Below are 17,056 nucleotides of genomic sequence, written 5' to 3'. Positions count from 1 at the left end.
TATGACTATTTTTCTCCAAAACCTAGCTGAGCTCACCAGGAGGTAAGCTCATGAGAGTCAGAAACATATTACAAAGTAAAGGAAGGCATAAAATTGCACACTGAGCATAGAAATCCAGAGCTAGAATTATGGTCAAATGACCTTCTAGGAATCAAGTAATGCTAAAAAATAAGTTCTTGGATTTATTGTTTTGACCAGTTGTTATTGAGAATTTTTTAAGGTTTAAGGCTTCAGTCTATATTTACTTCTTTTCTTGTAATATATATGTTATGTTCTCAGAACATTATCTGTAGATCAAAAGCTATGAAGAAGTATTTTCCAACCTAATTGCTTCATACACATTTATTTAAACATATGCTACATCAAAAGCAATTGCTTATCATTGTTTTATGATGTTTATATCTTGTATCTTTTTTAAACATGGAGAGAAGTCAAAGTAAGTATTTTGAGAATAACTGAATTGCCTCCTTAGCACAATAGGCAGTATGTTATTCTCATAATCTGAAGGTTTTAAGTTCAGAATAAGTGAACATTTATTTCATTAAATTTATTAAAGAACCAATTGCCTGTAAATTCTTGAATAGAATAAAGGTAAACTACTGAATGGATTTTAGCCATCTCTTTAAATAATTGAGAAGAAAACTAGTTGTTTCTCTAGCTTTTATTATTATTATTCAATTGCTATTTAGTCACACGGCTAAATTTTTCAGAGAAAATATTTTCTTTCTTCAACAATATTTATTGAACACTTATTATGTCATAGACATTTTTCTTGAAATTTGATACACATTTGGCACAAAACTGTCAAAAGTCTCCCCCCCCACACACACCTTCTTATAAATTATATGAGGTTATAATAGGTAATAAGTCCTATAGAAAATTATAGCACAAAACAAAGGGATAGGAAAGTCTGAGTGGGAGGCAGTGTTGCAATTTTAAACATTGTAGTCAGGATAAATCTTCCTGAGAAGGTAAATTGAGCGAAGACTCAAAGTGGTAGAGAGGTAAGCCTTGAGGAGTCTGGGAGGGCTTTTCATATAGAGGAGGCAGGTGCTGCAAAGACCCTGAAGCTAGAACCTGTGCTACATGTTCCCACCAAGAGAAATCTAGGAGACAAAGCAGAGGTAGAGGGGGCTACATTATTTTTGGCTTTTACTCTGAGTAATATGGGAAGCCACTAGAGGAAGTCAAAGGAGTGGCATGACCTGTTTTTAAAATATGATTCTGCCTGCTGTATTGAAAAGAGACATTGAGGAAGGCACAAGGATAGAAGCAGAAAGTCCGCTAAGGAGGCTCTAATCCAGGTCAGAGGTGATGATGTTTCAGACCAGGGAAGTGGTAGTTAATAATGTTCGTGAGAACCGACTGGATATATTTTGAGGGTATAAGAAACAGACTATCCTGATAGGTGAGCTGGGGCATGTGAGTGAAATAAGAAGAGCAAAAATGACTTGAAGATTTTGGACTAAGCATCTGAGAAAATCAAGTTGAGACAGATGAGACTGTGAATGGAGTGAGTTTGAGAGGCAAGAAGAGGAGATCTGGACCTGTGGCATTTAAGGATTCTATTAGAAATCTAAGTGGACAAGCTCAGTGGGCAACTAGGTAATGACTCTGGAACTCTGAAGTGAATCTGTAACATATATATAAATTTGGGATCCTGAGCATGTAGATTATGTCCTCAGCCAGGAGATGATATCATCAAGTAGTTGAGAGTAGATGGGAAAAAGAAGAAAAAGGATAAATTTCTGAGCGTTGAGAGATTGGGAACAGCCAGGTGGACTGAGAAGTAGAGGCTAGTAAAGTAGGAGGGAAGCCGGGAGGGTGGAACCTGGAAGCCAAATGAGGAGAGTAAGTAAGCTCCCAGGAGGGAGTAGCTGTCAGGGGAGTGTGCTAAGGCTGGGTAGAATGATTGTGAATGGACCTGTTTGAATTTAGCAATGTGGGGGCAACATTGTTCACATTTTCAAGAGCAATTGTGGTACAGTATATGAAAAGCTGATTAGAGTAAGTTTAAATAGAATCTGGACGGTGAATATACTGTAATTAACTCTTTCAAAAAGTTTTGCTGCAAATATATTAGAGAAACAGAGCAGCACTGAGAAAGTGGGGTGAATAGAAAGTTCTTTTAACTTTACATCCCAATTCAGACAACCCTTCCAACTCACCAAAACCTCCAATCCATTGATTCTGTCACTATGTCATAATTCCTATATCCTTGATATTATTATTTTTTCTTCTTTACTCAGTTTCAATTCCATGGTCAATCAGAGTCACTCTTGTGTACATCCTCAATTCTCTTGTTGCTTTCTATTTTTGTATTTGCAGGGCAAAACCACAGCCCTACCTGAATTCATTGCTCTGTCACCTGTACACTTGCACATGTGCAATGTGAGTGGAAAAAAATATAAACAACTCTAATGAATCCACTTGAAATTCATGACCACATTCCTCATTTAGCTATCTAGTGCTAAAACAAAAATCTGTTTTCCCTCTCAATCTTTGAGAGTCACAAGACTATTGTGTTGATACATTTTCTGTTGCTCATAGCAGAATATCAGAAGCTGGATAATTTATAAAGAAAACTAATTTATTTCTTATAGTTAGAAAAGCTTTAGTCTATGGTTGAGGGGCCACATCTGTCAAGGGTCTTCTTGCTGGTGATGACTCTGCAGAGTCCCAAGGTGGTGCAGAACATGTCAAGGCAAAGGGGCAGAGTATGCTAATATGCTAGCTCAGCAATCTCTTCCTCTTCTTATAAAGCCAGCAGCTGCACTCCTGTGATCATCCACAAATCTATTAACTCATTAATCCATTGATTCATGAATGGATTTAATGCATTCATGAGGGCAGAGCCCATATGCCCTAGTCACATCTTACAATACAGGCTCTGCCTCTCAATACTGCCACATCAGGGATTAAGTTTCCATGTGAGTTTTGGAGGGAACATTCAAACCACATCATTTTATACCTTCTCACCTTTTTTCAAACTTCTATCACCTTCTTCCTCATTCTCAGTTTTCAGTTTTAATTAATGACCTTATCTCCCATTTTACTAAGAAAATTGAAGCAAAGGGCAGAAACCTTCCACAGATTCCCACCACATCATCAACCCTCTTACCAGCATCTATCCCATATATTTGCCTTCCTGATTGATACTATGTTCAATGCACCTATCTATAACTAATCCCTCCACTTTCATGTTAGATCCCATTTTGCCTCCTGTCACTTCTAAGAATCCTCCTCTCTGATGTTTGCATTATTAATTCTCCCCCTCTCTTTTATTAGTACTCTCAGCACAAGAGCATACCATTATTTCTTCCATCTTAAAGGAACCTGAAAAGGTAGGAAGTGTTGATCAGAGGGAAGCATGCCTGAAATTGCGGTTGTGGAGAGCTTGCAGTTGATGATGACAAAATCTGGCTATTTACATAATAGTGACTGAGGTTAAGTAGAGAACATCATTGGAAGAGAGGAGTTCATTGAACCTTGAGGCCAAAGGGTTGGAAGAAATACTTTGATTGCCAGAATTAGAGCAGAAACATTGTAAAAGATAATGTTCATGAACCAGAAGACTAAGATAATGAAGACTTTATAGAGAGGGTTTTGGATATCAATAGATCACTAACAGTAAATGGTAATGGGAGTGTGAGTTCTTGACTTGAGCTTCAGAGATGGGTGTGGTAGCTTAAAAGAGAATGGTGTGAGCCAGGCTTGGTGGCTCGCACCTGTAATCCCAGTACTTTTGGAGGCTGAGGCGGGTGGATTGCGTGAGGTGAGGAGTTTGAGGCCAGTTTGGCCAACATGGTGAAACCCCGTCTCTACTAAACTACAAAAAAATTAGCCCGGTGTGGTGGCTTTAATCCCAGCTACTTGGGAGGCTGAGTCAGGGGAATTGCTTGAACCAGGGAAGTGGAGGTTGCCGTGAACTGAAATCATGCCACTGCACTCCAGCCTGAGTGACAGAGTGAGACTCTGTCTCAACAACAACAAAAAAGAGAATGGTGTGAAGTGGTAATGGGGGTCAAGAAGAAACAGTTACTTCACTGGCAAGCTGGTGGAATAAGGGCCATGGGAAATAACAGCCACCATGTGAGAGGAACGCATAGGAAATGATGTCCTTGGGGAAGAGCCAAATTTCTACCAGGTAAATAAGGTGAAAAAACATTCCAAAAAGATTAAGAATGTAGAGGTCAATGGGTTATTTTTAAAAATCCACTGTGGCATTTTATACAGTTTACTCTCCTTATGGTCTTTTGCATGGTATATGCTCAGATATTTGTGTAATGAATGAATCACCTTGTCTTTGTTTCAAGTTGAATGGAAGAAAACAGGAAACTGAGAATAAAAACTTTGTTAACCAGAAACTTGATTTAGTCTTGCTACTCAAGCTTCTTTAACTATGAAATCGGGATCTAACTGAATATATGATGAGAATTTCTGATGCAGATTTTAATATTAAAATGGAGATAAATTTCTTTTAAACACTTAATTATTAAATAAATAGAAAGCTGCTAAAGATATTTTTACTTTTCTTCTGTAATTTCTTAAGCAATATCTAAGGTTGATTTAATAGATAGTAGAGGCATTGCAAATTAGAGCAAGAGGATATAGGTTTCCCATTAGATGCTGAGATTTGAAGTCAGGTGGTCTCTTTAGCCCAGGGTAGTGGTCCAGGACATGCTTACATAGAAATGACTTTGTACATCCCCAGGAAGCCTAGATTTGACTTTGTCAAAACTAGAATTCATTATGGCATTTGCACTTCAGCTCCTTGTGTCCTGAATTATAATAGTAATAACTAATATCAATATGAAAAATGATAGCTGGGAAAGTCATATACAATATATCATTTAATCTTCTCAAAAACTGTAAAAGAACCATTTTATAAATGAGAAAAATAAAGCTCAAACAAGTTAAGTGATGTGCCAAATTTGCCCTCACTACATAGGGAAGCTGGAACCAAACTGTAGTCAGATTCTAGTCCAGCACTTTTTCCACCTCATCTCTCTGTAAAAATCTTTAAACACTTTCTTCTCATAGTTGGGAAGAATTTGCTCATATTCCAGTGAGTTTCCAGGACTCTAACCACATGTCAACCAAAGCAGCTCTGTCTTTACATAGTCAAATTCTAGCCTCAGATTTTATTGGAAGAAAAGGATCTATTGGTAGTAAATATTTGAAAGTGACCATATTAATACATTATATTCCAGTGCCATCAACTAATATTGACGATATCTAGCTACCCTCAGAGTTCCAGGTTAGATGGGGAAAGTTTTTCCTTCTCTGGGAGAATGCTTGGACAGTGCTAGGTTTGAAGAATAAGATGGAATTTAGGTTGGTGCAAAAGTAATTGCGGTTTTTGCCGTTACTTTCAACAGCAAAAAATGCAATTACTTTTGCACCAACCTAATACTAGGTTTGAAGGATAGAAAGGGGTTAGTAACAGTCAAATGACTTGCACTGTGATTGGTTGGATATTTGTGTGAGACTGTATAGCCACTAATCACTGTCATTATAAAAGAAAAAAAAAAGCCAGAAGAAAAAGATCTGTGTTGTCATGGCAATAGTTTAACATTGTACTCATTAAAGCTTGTCTTAACTGACTAGCTAAACTGTGACTTAGAATATGTGCTATTTACCCTATAATTAGGACACTGACTTACTAGAACAAAAATGTTACTAGTTTTTTATTCTCATAAGGGGCTTTACAGCTGCAAAAATATAATCAGAGTCATAAAGAAGAAATTACTAATTTTGGCACAGAGGATAGAAAATTGAAGTTTTATAATATTGAAAAGCACAAGGGAGTGTGAAATGATGGAATAAATCTATTAAAAAAAATAAGGAATTAACTTCTTAGGGGTTTTGCTCCCAAAAATCAAAAGCTTGTTGCATAACTAAAAGTGACTTTAGCAAGAATATTTGATTTTCTGTTCAATAAAATATCCTAAATATTTTAAGAATAATGAATATGCAAACTAGATTATACTAGACCCTTTTAATATTTCACAGTAATATATACCACTTATATTCCTTTTTATATTCTTTTCATTTTCATAAATTCTCTCTGACCTTTGCTAACCCTAGTTTAAGCTCCGGATCCTTAATATCTGGGGTAGATTCAAGGTCAAAATACATTTCATGTCATGCCTAATGCAATAGAGTGACATATATCTGAAGAAACAAATCACTTCAAGATTTAAGTTAGCAAAGACTTTTTTACATGTATACTCATTTAGATACAGAAACTAAAATATTGAGTCATAAAGTCAGTGTGGTTTAAATTAGGGGCTAATTTTCTCACCTGAGATAAAGTAATTCTAGTATGTTTCTCTATATAGTAACAGTTTTTCAATTATAGTCAAATTTTAAAAGTCATTTTTAATATATGATATACTACAAATCGCCTTACAAATTTTACTTTGTTGCTATTTCCAAAATATGTCATTTCTAATAAAATGTATCATAACTATAGACTCAATAAGAAATTTGTACACAGTGTCTGATCATTTTCATTTACAAATTAAACACTTGTGCTCCCTTCCAATTTTTGGTAACAAGTCAAATAAGTTAAAACCTCTAAAAAGATATCTCAAGCTATTTTAACCAAATAAACTTCAGATCTTAGTGGATTACATAATTATGTTATATATAATATTTAAGTGGAAAACATATAAATATATATAAATTGACACTTTAATATTTTATATGGTTATTTAGTAGAATAACTGATTTTTGAAGTAATTTATTCAAATAGGATAACCATTAATATAACAGTATATATAGCATGGTGGCTAAGGGTGTGGCCACTAGACCCAGACTGCCTCAGTGAAATTTTAATGTTAGCACCTGCCTACCAGCAAGACTTTGAATACATTACTCACTTCTCTGTGCCTCAGTGTCCTCATTTGGGAACATAATAGTGAGTGCCTGATTGGGTTACATGAGGCTCAGTTGAATTGATAAAGAATTTACACCCGTACCTGCAACATCATAAGTACTAGCTTTTACTGGCAAAATCTGAAGAGCAAAGGCATCCTAACTTTTTATCGTGAAAATGTTGTAGTGTATATTTCTTTATTTTTCCCCATCTTTTATTATTCCTTTTTATTTTCTTACAAATTGTATTAGACATTATTTTTTTCATATTCTAATTCTTGGCATACTTCAGCACTAATCTGATATTGGAATATCATTTTTCCGTAGGCTTTCTCCTTTTATCCATATAATTCTCTGTGACAGCACACTAAAAGCTTCTCATTCTGGGGGTGAAGCTGAGCAGAATGTGGAGGACAAGATCTTTCAAAAACACTGCAGTTTACTTTCACTTGTGACACCCTTCCACCACTTTACTTGTATGAATCTTTAATTTGCAATGTATGTACTGAACCATAGGTCCATGTTTGAGAGGTCTGTGAATAGTACAGTAGAAACAAGCAGAGCTACTGATACTCTCACGGCTCATTTTGGTTTGTCTTCCTTTTCTGTATGAAAGGGGACCATAAAGAGAGGTTGAATTAGTTTCAATACAGCCCTAAGCATTTTCTATGGTGTTTTTTGAATTACTGCTCAACAGTTCAGTACAGTTAAAGTAAATAAGTAAATTAAATGTAAGAGAATGAACTTGGCAACACCTTAGATTATAATTCTGATTTTAACAAATTCCATTGTATTAATGCACATAATATTGATGCTGCATTGTAAACATTTAGGCCCGTAAAATTATTGAAGGACTGTAGAATGACAGAGAATCACAGAATAAACTTAAGGTTAGAAAACACTTAATGCTTCCTGCCTCAAGTGTGATGCTAGACTTGAGGCCAAATCTTACTTGAGGCAGGAATATTTTTCTACAGCATCTAACCTTTGTTCTACATTTCCAGCTTGAGGAAATTCACTACTTTACTGTGTTGGAGAGCTCTAGATCTTAAACGTTCCTTTATATTAAGCTAAAGTTTATCTTCTGTCCCTTCCATAAATTCCTAAATGCTGTCATGACAGTCCTTCGGGCATTAGAAGACAGCTAGCCTTAATCCATCTTTACCCTATTCTTCAACTGCTTCTCCTTTCTAGGTTCAAAATCCTCAGCTCCTGTCACCACTTCTCAAATGGTATTGTGCCCAGGCATCTCACTTCTGGATGGTCACTAATTTGTAAACTTTTCTTTGAAGTCAGGAGATCAAGGCCATCCTGGCTAACATGGTAAAACCCCGTCTCTACTAAAAATACAAAAAAAAAATTAGCCGAGTGTGGTGGCGGGTGCCTGTAATCCCAGCTACTCGGGAGGCTGAGGCAGGAGAATGGCGTGAACCCGGGAGGCGGAGCTTGCAGTGAGCCAAGATCGCGCCACTGCACTCCAGCCTGGGCGACAGAGCGAGACTCCGTCCCAAAAAACAAAACAAAAAAAAGAAATCAATCTTCTCACGCCTGTAATCCCAGCACTTTGGAGGCCAAGGTGGGCAGATCACTTAAGATCAGGGGTTCGAGACCAGCCTGGCCAACATGGTGAAACCCCATCTCTACTAAAAATACAAAAATGAGCCAGGTGCGGTGGTGGGAACCTCTAATCTCAGCTACCTGGGAGCCTGAGGCAGGAGAATCGCTTGAACATGGGAGATCGAGGTTGCAGTGGGCCAAGATCATGTCACTGCACTCCAGCCTGGGTGACAGAGTGAGAACCCATCTCGAAAAAAAAAAAAGAAATTGAGCTTCATTTGTGCATCAGTGAATCAAATATTAATCATGCAATGTCATCCATATTACTTAGTGCTGTAACAGGTGTAGACCTGCTGCAATAGACAACAGAAGTGAACAAAGTATTTTGAAATCAGTGTTCTGAGGGTGTACTGACTGGATATTAAGTGTAAGACAGAGCTGAAAGGGAAAAAAAAGCCAGCTGAAGGTGACAGGAGAAAGCAAAGTATATAGTGATAAGGATCCGGACTCCATAGCAATGGAAAAGGAGTGGAGTGAATAATTATATGAGATGTTTCAAAGGAAAAGCAACAGGATTTAGAAAACCGAGTAAATGCTATGTGTAAAAGGAGAATGATTCAAAGCATACTTCATGCTTGGAAGCATGAGTGACTGATAAAAATGTTACTACTATTGTCAGAGATTGTGGGATAAAGAATGAATTTGCAAGCAAAAGGGAGAAAATGATGAGTTTTCTTGCATTTGGGGCAAAATGAAGACATCTGTTTAGAAATCTTCCTTAGAAATTTAGAGATATGGGACTAGAGGTTTATGTAGCTGGGATTTATCTGAGAAACCATCAAATTCAAGACAATAATTATAGTCCAAGAACTGATGGACAGACTGACGAGAAATGTAACAAAAGACCTGGGACTAAGCTTTGAGGAGATATGGCACAGTTCATGCCAGAAAGCTTGGAGGAAGTATAAAAGAAGCAGATCTTTAATGCAAGTCACATGTAGAAGACATTAGTAAGCTTATATATTTAATATTCTGGAAATGTTGACTAGATGAGTAGTAATAGTGACTGTAGGAAATTCAGTCTGAATTTTTAAAAACTTGTTTTGTTGGGCTCAAATTCTAAAATTCTACATTTGTTTTTATCCTTAGAGTTTCTGAAGACCACAGCATGTTGAAAAAAAGAAAATGTACTCATTTTTGGCAGTCACAACCATATATTCTTTTTAAAAGTAAATATTAATTTAGTAAGATTAAGAATTAGAAACAACTCATTATAAGAAAATGTGGACTTATAATATGTTTTTGTTTTAATACTGTAGTCACTAAAACGTGAAATTCATGAGACCCAAATATCCAGATGAAAAGAAACCAGCCATCTGAATGATTTTGTCTGTATAATGCTTACAATCTAGATGGACTCAGATGATTGGTAACATTCACAATTTTCTGTGGAATACTGAATTTTTTTTGCTAATCAGGTTTTTTTAAGAATTGTTTTTAATTTTGTGCTTAATTTTAATTATATGCTTATGATTGAGAGTACAAAATTCCAAAAGCATATGAAAATTAACATTTGCCAGCCACATGTTGTGGCTCACATGTGTTATCCCAGCACTTTAGGAAACTAAGGTGAGAGGATTGTGTGAGTCCAGAAGTTCAAGACCAGCCTGGACAACATAGCAAGACTCTGTCTCTGCAAAAAATTTAAAAGTTAACTGGGCAGGTAAGGTGGCGCACGCCTGTAGTCCTAGCTACTCAGGAGGTGAAGGCCAGAGGATGGCTTAAGCTCAGGAGTTTTAAGCTACAGTGAGCTATAATAGCACTACTGTACTCCAGCTGGGTGACAGAACCTGTCTCAAAAAAACAAACACACTCACACTCACACAAAGAACATTTAAGTGTTTCAGGTGTTCTGGAATTTTAGGAGACCTCTCTTTGAATATTGTACTTCTTTATTTTTCTTCAAAAGTACCTCTTTGATTATATGTTTGTGTCTATCTATGTAGATATAGATATCTTTTCACTGTTCTGGGGGTGGGGGAGAGTTTATATGCCACTGTATAACATTCTCATCAAAATGATCTCCCTCAATGATTTTGTGTATATGTGTGTGTGTTCAGCCACAATTCCTTCCGAAGACACCTGCCGAGGCAAATGCAGGTTTCCAGTGTTGATTTTAGCATGGGCACGGAACCTGTTTTACAAAGAGGAGAAACAACAACCAGCATTGGGAGGATAAAGCCAGAACTGTACAAACAGAGATCAGTTGACTCTGAGGGCAACCAAAAAGAAGATGTCAAAACCTGTGGGAAACTTAACTTTACCCTCCAGTATGATTATGAAAATGAACTTCTAGTTGTTAAAATTATCAAAGCCTTAGATCTCCCTGCTAAAGACTTCACAGGAACTTCTGACCCTTATGTGAAGATGTATCTTCTTCCAGACAGGAAAAAGAAATTTCAGACCCGCGTGCACAGAAAGACTTTAAATCCTCTATTTGATGAAACTTTTCAATTTCCTGTAGCATACGATCAACTAAGCAACCGAAAACTACATTTCAGTGTATATGATTTTGACAGATTTTCTAGACATGACATGATTGGGGAAGTGATTCTTGATAATTTGTTTGAAGTCTCTGATCTCTCCAGGGAAGCCACAGTATGGAAAGATATTCATTGTGCTACCACAGTAAGTAGTAATTCCACCAATATATTGTTTTTTATTTGACTTACAATGATATATGACTAATTATTACCCAAATTATTGGGATAAGTCTTACAGAGTTATGGAATTTATGTCTAAGATCCTGCAAAGGTAGGATTTCATTTCTACTACTAATAATTCAGTCACCTAATGCTGAATATATTGGTAACCCTAGTGATTGTGTAAATTAAAAAAAACTCTTATAAATTAACAGAACTTGTAGACTATTTCTCCTTTAAAATATTTATCTGTAATATAAATATCCTATCTACAGCACCCAGTTTCCTCATAGTTAGTATTGGTTTTCATTATTTAAGATAATTTTGTTAATTTCATTATTTTAGAAATTATTTCACTCTTTAAGAATAATGACTTCATTATTTAAGATAATTCATCAAATCAAACCTAAAATGTACTTTGATGCTATTTGAAAAGTCCTTGGTTTGATATGAAACAACCCATTACTTCACAAGCTTTCATAGAATACACACAATTACAATATATGAAATGATCAATGATCAAGAAGTAATCATTGTTTACATTAAAACTTTTCTTTTTCATTACAAAATGCTTTTTCTGATTATAAAATAATACCAACTTCAGTACTGAAAATTTTAAAAACAGAGTAAAAACACATAACATAAAATTAAAATAATCTACAATGCTACCAATTATATATAATATTTTGGCATATTGCTTTCCAACTTTTTGCTATGCGTACTTTAGAATATTAAGACCATACTAAGCTTAATTTTTTTCACACCAATTTTCTTTCATTCTATATTCGTTTCAGCGCATGATGTTGAAATACATGATCCATTTACTTAACCATTTTCTTACTGTTAGACACTTAGGTTAGGCATAAATTTTGTTATATGAAAAATTGTGTTCTTTTTTTGTAAATCTGGTTTTTTCAAGATTATTCGTCCGGTATAGAATTATAGAAGTGGAATTAGAGAAGTGATCTCTTAAGTTAGATTGCTTGCTTTAGTTTATTAGCTTTTAAATGGGGACATTTAATTTTTTATCATCAGGTTGTTTTTACATATTTACCATCTTTTGTTTGAGTTGTAATACATCTTATAAGTTTAAAGCGTTGAAGTTTTGAACAGAGACAAGGGATTATTTAAAACATAAGGATACTTTTGTATTCAAAATAGGTCCTTTTGTGTTTTTCCAGTTATGAATGTTTTACTAATTACAATCAGTATGTGGAATAATTATATTGTCATTGTAAATTATGTGGATAAATTAATTTGAAACTTTATGCTGCCAGTTCAATATTGTATTCCAGCATCATAACATTTTTAGTTGTTGAATTTTTCTGTCATAATCTCTATTGTGATACCTATTAGGGAACAAAGAAGGAATTTTGAAAGTGGATCATATTTCAAATGCACAGTGGGGCTCTTTTGATTTCACATTTGTGTTCATTTTATTACCTATATTCCCACAGGGAAAACATGATGAATACTGATTTTTATTGTTTTTAAAAATAACACCTTCTAGAATTCTACAAATGCAGATGGCAGTTAATTGTTAGATTATTTCTCTTGATTCCTCAGTCTTATTATTACTTTTTATTTATTCAACAAATATTTACTGAGTACCTATTTATGTTTGGCACGCTCTAAGTCCTAGGGTTGCAACAAACACATTTTTTTATTAAAAAGTGAAGTATGTTCTGTACATATATTCAGGCTCAGAGGTATATAATCTGCCAATAAAATCTAAAAATTAGTATAATCGACTAGGAGATTGACAGTGAAATTTTTTTTTTTTTTAACATTCATACGTTTTCCAAACTGGTTCTACTTAGAAAAAAGTAGGATTCCTTATGGAAACTTTAGTTTCTCATTGCCAATAATATTTATTCATTGTTTGTTAATATTAATAAATTACTTAAATTTATTTTCAACTTTCCCATATGGCTTGAATGTTAGTTTTTACTTCTGTTATAAAAATTACCACAAATTTATCTTACACAAACATTTTACAATTTGGTTAGAAATCTTTTATAATTTGGTTAGAAATACAGTTTGGTTAGAAATTACCACAAATTTAGTCTTACACAAACATTTTACAGTGTAGTTAGAAACCTAACATGGGGCCAGGTGCAGTGGCTCATGCCTGTAATTCCCAACACCTTGGGAGGCTGAGGTGGGTGGATCACGAGGTCAAGAGTTCAAGACCAGCCTGGCCAGCATGGTGAAACTCCATCTCTACTAAAGATACAAAAAATTAGCCAAACATGGTGTCAACATGCCTGTAATCCCTGCTACTCGGGAGAGACTGAAGCAGGAGAATTGCTTGAACCTGGGAGGCGGAGGCTGCAGGGAGCAGAGATCGAGGCCACTGTACTCCAGCATGGGCGACAGAGCAAGACTCTGTCTCAAAAAAAAAATAAAAACAAGAATCTGACATGGATCTTACTAACTAAAATGAATGCGGTTGACAGGGCTGCATTCTTTTCTGGAGGCTCTTGGGGAGACCCATTTTCTTGCTTTTTCCTGATTCTAGAGGCCACAGGTATTCATTGCCTTATATTGAGCCCCAGTGGATAATCTAGGAAAATCTCCCCATCTCAAAGTCCATAATCTTAATCACATCCACAAAGCCCTTTTTGCCATTTAAGTAACATTACTCACAGATTCCAGGAATTAGGGTATGCCCATCTTTGGGGCTACCTTTATTCCACCTGCCACCTCTGCAGACATTCTCATTTCAGAATTCTGAATATAAAAAGAAGTTGGCAGAAAATAAAACATATTTTTAGATTATTCTAATAAAAGAGCATTCTCCTTTAACTAGAATATTGAACCACACATTGTTCGGAATATTGCTTCTGGATTTTTGTTTGGAAATATAGTAATGAAACCTGAATTTCTAGACCATGCGGCCAAATATTATGGTTAGGGTAGTATTTAATTAAAATTTCTGTTCAGCCTTTGAAAAATCATTAAGCAATGTTACATCTTCTCATTAGTAAAAATGAAAAAAAAATGATGTAGGTGGAAATTTCATTAAGAAACTTTCTTTTTCTATTCACACATCACTAATTTTTAAGAATTTCATGCAGAAATTATTGAGTCTTCTAGAAAAATGGAGAATAAGAGGAAAGAAATAAAAAGCAATGTAGGATATGCTCTCACTTGTTTAAGTCTTGTGGAAACCTACAAAGGCAAATCAAACTGTGCAGACACAGATATAAAAGAGTTTATGTAACAAATAAAATAAATACTGGATTAAAAGACTATTGGCTGGGCACGATGGCTCATGCCTGTAATCCCAGCACTCTGGGATGCCAAGGTAGGTGGATCACCTGAGGTCAGAATTTTGAGACCAGCCTGTCTAACATGGTGAGTGAAACCCCGTCTCTACTAAAAATAAAAAATTAGCTGGGCATGGTGGCACACAGCTGTAGTCCCAGCTATTTGGGAGGCTGAGGCAGGAGAATCATTTGAACTGGGAGGGGGGAGGCTACAGTGAACCAAGATGGTGCCACTGCATGCCACCCTGGGCAGCAGAGTGAATCTCTGTCTCAAACAAACAAAAAAAACTATCAGATTAGAAGACAATGATGACAAATATAAATATTCTTTTAATTCTTATAACTTTGTAATTGTAAAGTTTTTATTTGAAATAATCATTTATGAGATTTTCAAAGAGTGCCTTTATATAATTGCAAATCTCCAATTTAATTTAAACCAAAATTTACTGGGGAAAAAAAATACCATTTTGCTATCAGTTTGAAAAGCACTAGCTGGTGTGTCTTTAATTTTTTATGATTCTTCTCAGAATCATTAAGACTTGCTTTATTATCATATTGTTGTAAATGCCATGGCTGTCTTTTTCCTTCTTCATGCTAATTATATAATTATATCTCATAATTGTTGCAGAGAAGACTCAGTGAAAATCAGACCTAGCGGTTTTTGTGATTGTTGTTTTTAAGGGTCTTAAGTGTCGCATTCCCACAAATTTTCATTACAGAGTCTCTATCATGTTTTTTTCCACAGGTGCAAAGGCCTGTCCAAGGCCTTATCTAAAAAAAATCTTCCTAGAACAGTTCATCCCCCAAAATTTTCTGTTCTACAGCATTTGATTCAAATAACTTTAATTTGATTAAATATTTACTGAGAACTTTCTATGAATGAAGTTTATATTTAGTTCTAAAACTGAAAGACTAGTAAAATACAAGTTTTATGCAAGGACTTTAACAAAGGAGACAAACAGCAAGGAAATAGAGTGTATGCCTCAGTGTAAATTATTATATAACCGTTTCCTGATAGCCTCCACAAATGTGGTCTTGTCTACACACACACTTTTTGGTACTGACTGTATCCCATATGAAAATATTTCAGATTGCCTTTCCATGATGATAGATTTCTGAAGAAAAGAGTTGGGTGATTCTCAAAGAATAAAACAGCATGAGGAAAAGGAAATAAACGGGACTGTAACATGTTTTCAGGGGGCAGAAAAGTAAAGTGTGAATATGAAATGAAGAGACTAAAGGGAACCCAAACTAGAATGTTATATTTTATCTATAATCAAGAGGACATTTAATGTCATAGGAGTTTCTATTTATTCTGTTTTTTATTAGAAGAGTGAAATCAGTGAAGCCATTACCTCATATGGCAACCCGTGTGTACAATGGATCAGAGTGGCAGATTGTGAAATGTGGTGCTCAGTAGGAATGTAACATCACAGACTAGATGAGATGAGCAAGGCCTGATTGAGGCTGGTAGCAACGAGAATGGAAAGAAGCTAATATATGCTAATGAAAGCATTGTCTGCTGCACTTACTTAAACATTCTGCAGATGTTTGTCTTATGTCTGCCACTAGTCTCTCAGCTTCTGGAAAGCAGAAATCATCTTGTATATCTCTTGCATTCCTTACGTAATATGAGCGCTTAGTGGTTAATGAATAAATGCTTTTTGAATAAATAACATAGCAAATTTTCATATGGGGTTAAGTATAGAGTTGTATAAATACAGATCTGCCACTACCAGAGGAGAAAACAATGCAATGTTGTACCCTATTGATTACAAGTAAACAAGGATATGCTTAGGTGTACTTTGTTAATGTTAGCTACTTTTTGTAGACAAATTCTTTTTAATATTCAGGGTATGGCACCCATATATATATGAAATAAAGCAGGAACATTTTAAATTTATTAACAAAAATGTTATCAGGTTGAAACAAGAGGCACATATTTCATATTTATGATTTCATTAATAAATTATATAAGAAGGATTAATATTTTTCAGGAAGTAGCAATTGTTTTGAAATTTGATATTGACAAAAGAAACCATAAAGGTGAATCTTTATTCTGTGCAAAAATTTCATTTTCACTTTAGCGATCATCTTACTATATATCACAAATCTGGCAAGCCAACCACCTTTAATACTAGCATAGAAACATTTATAGAATAGATATTAAAAAACAATGTGTACCCTATGCTGCTATTTCTGAAATGTAAAGGAGAAATATATATTCATATTCAGTTATATATACAAAAAAAGTCTATGTAAAGACACACAAGAATTTAGTAGTAGGAGTTAGCTATTGGCAACCAGATAGAATGAATATATGGTAGTAACTGGATGAATGACTATAGAAAAAGAATTATTTGCAGCATGTTGCTTTATATACATTTTATATTTAAGCTATTATGCATAATATTATTGGAACGTTGAATTTTTTTTAAATGTCAATCACTATAAAGACTATTTTCTTTTTTTTTTTTGAGACAGAGTCTCGCTCTATCCCTCAGGCTGAAGTGCAGTGGTGTGGTCTCAGCTCACTGCAACCTCCACCTCCCCAGGTTCCAGCAGCTGTCCTGCCTCAGCCTCCCAAGTAGCTGGTATTACAGGCATGTGCCACCATGCCCAGCTAGTTTTTGTATTTTCAGT

At 35.1% G+C, this 17,056-nt stretch overlaps 1 protein-coding gene across 1 annotated transcript in view; it reads left to right on the top strand.

The window, feature by feature from the left end:
• The window catches only part of SYT10 (synaptotagmin 10), a 66,653-nt gene that overhangs the window by 19,409 nt on the left and 30,188 nt on the right, over positions 1-17,056 (top strand). The window contains exon 3 of the mRNA XM_003906194.4: positions 10,560-11,127. Coding sequence (XP_003906243.1) covers positions 10,560-11,127 — 568 coding nt within the window. The remainder of the gene's footprint in view (positions 1-10,559; positions 11,128-17,056) is intronic.

Source organism: Papio anubis, chromosome 9 (genome assembly GCF_008728515.1).
Source record: "Papio anubis isolate 15944 chromosome 9, Panubis1.0, whole genome shotgun sequence".
NCBI classification, from domain to species: domain Eukaryota; kingdom Metazoa; phylum Chordata; class Mammalia; order Primates; family Cercopithecidae; genus Papio; species Papio anubis.
The sequence above is the reverse complement of the archived record's forward strand: the minus strand, read 5'-3'. Positions and strand labels throughout refer to the sequence as shown.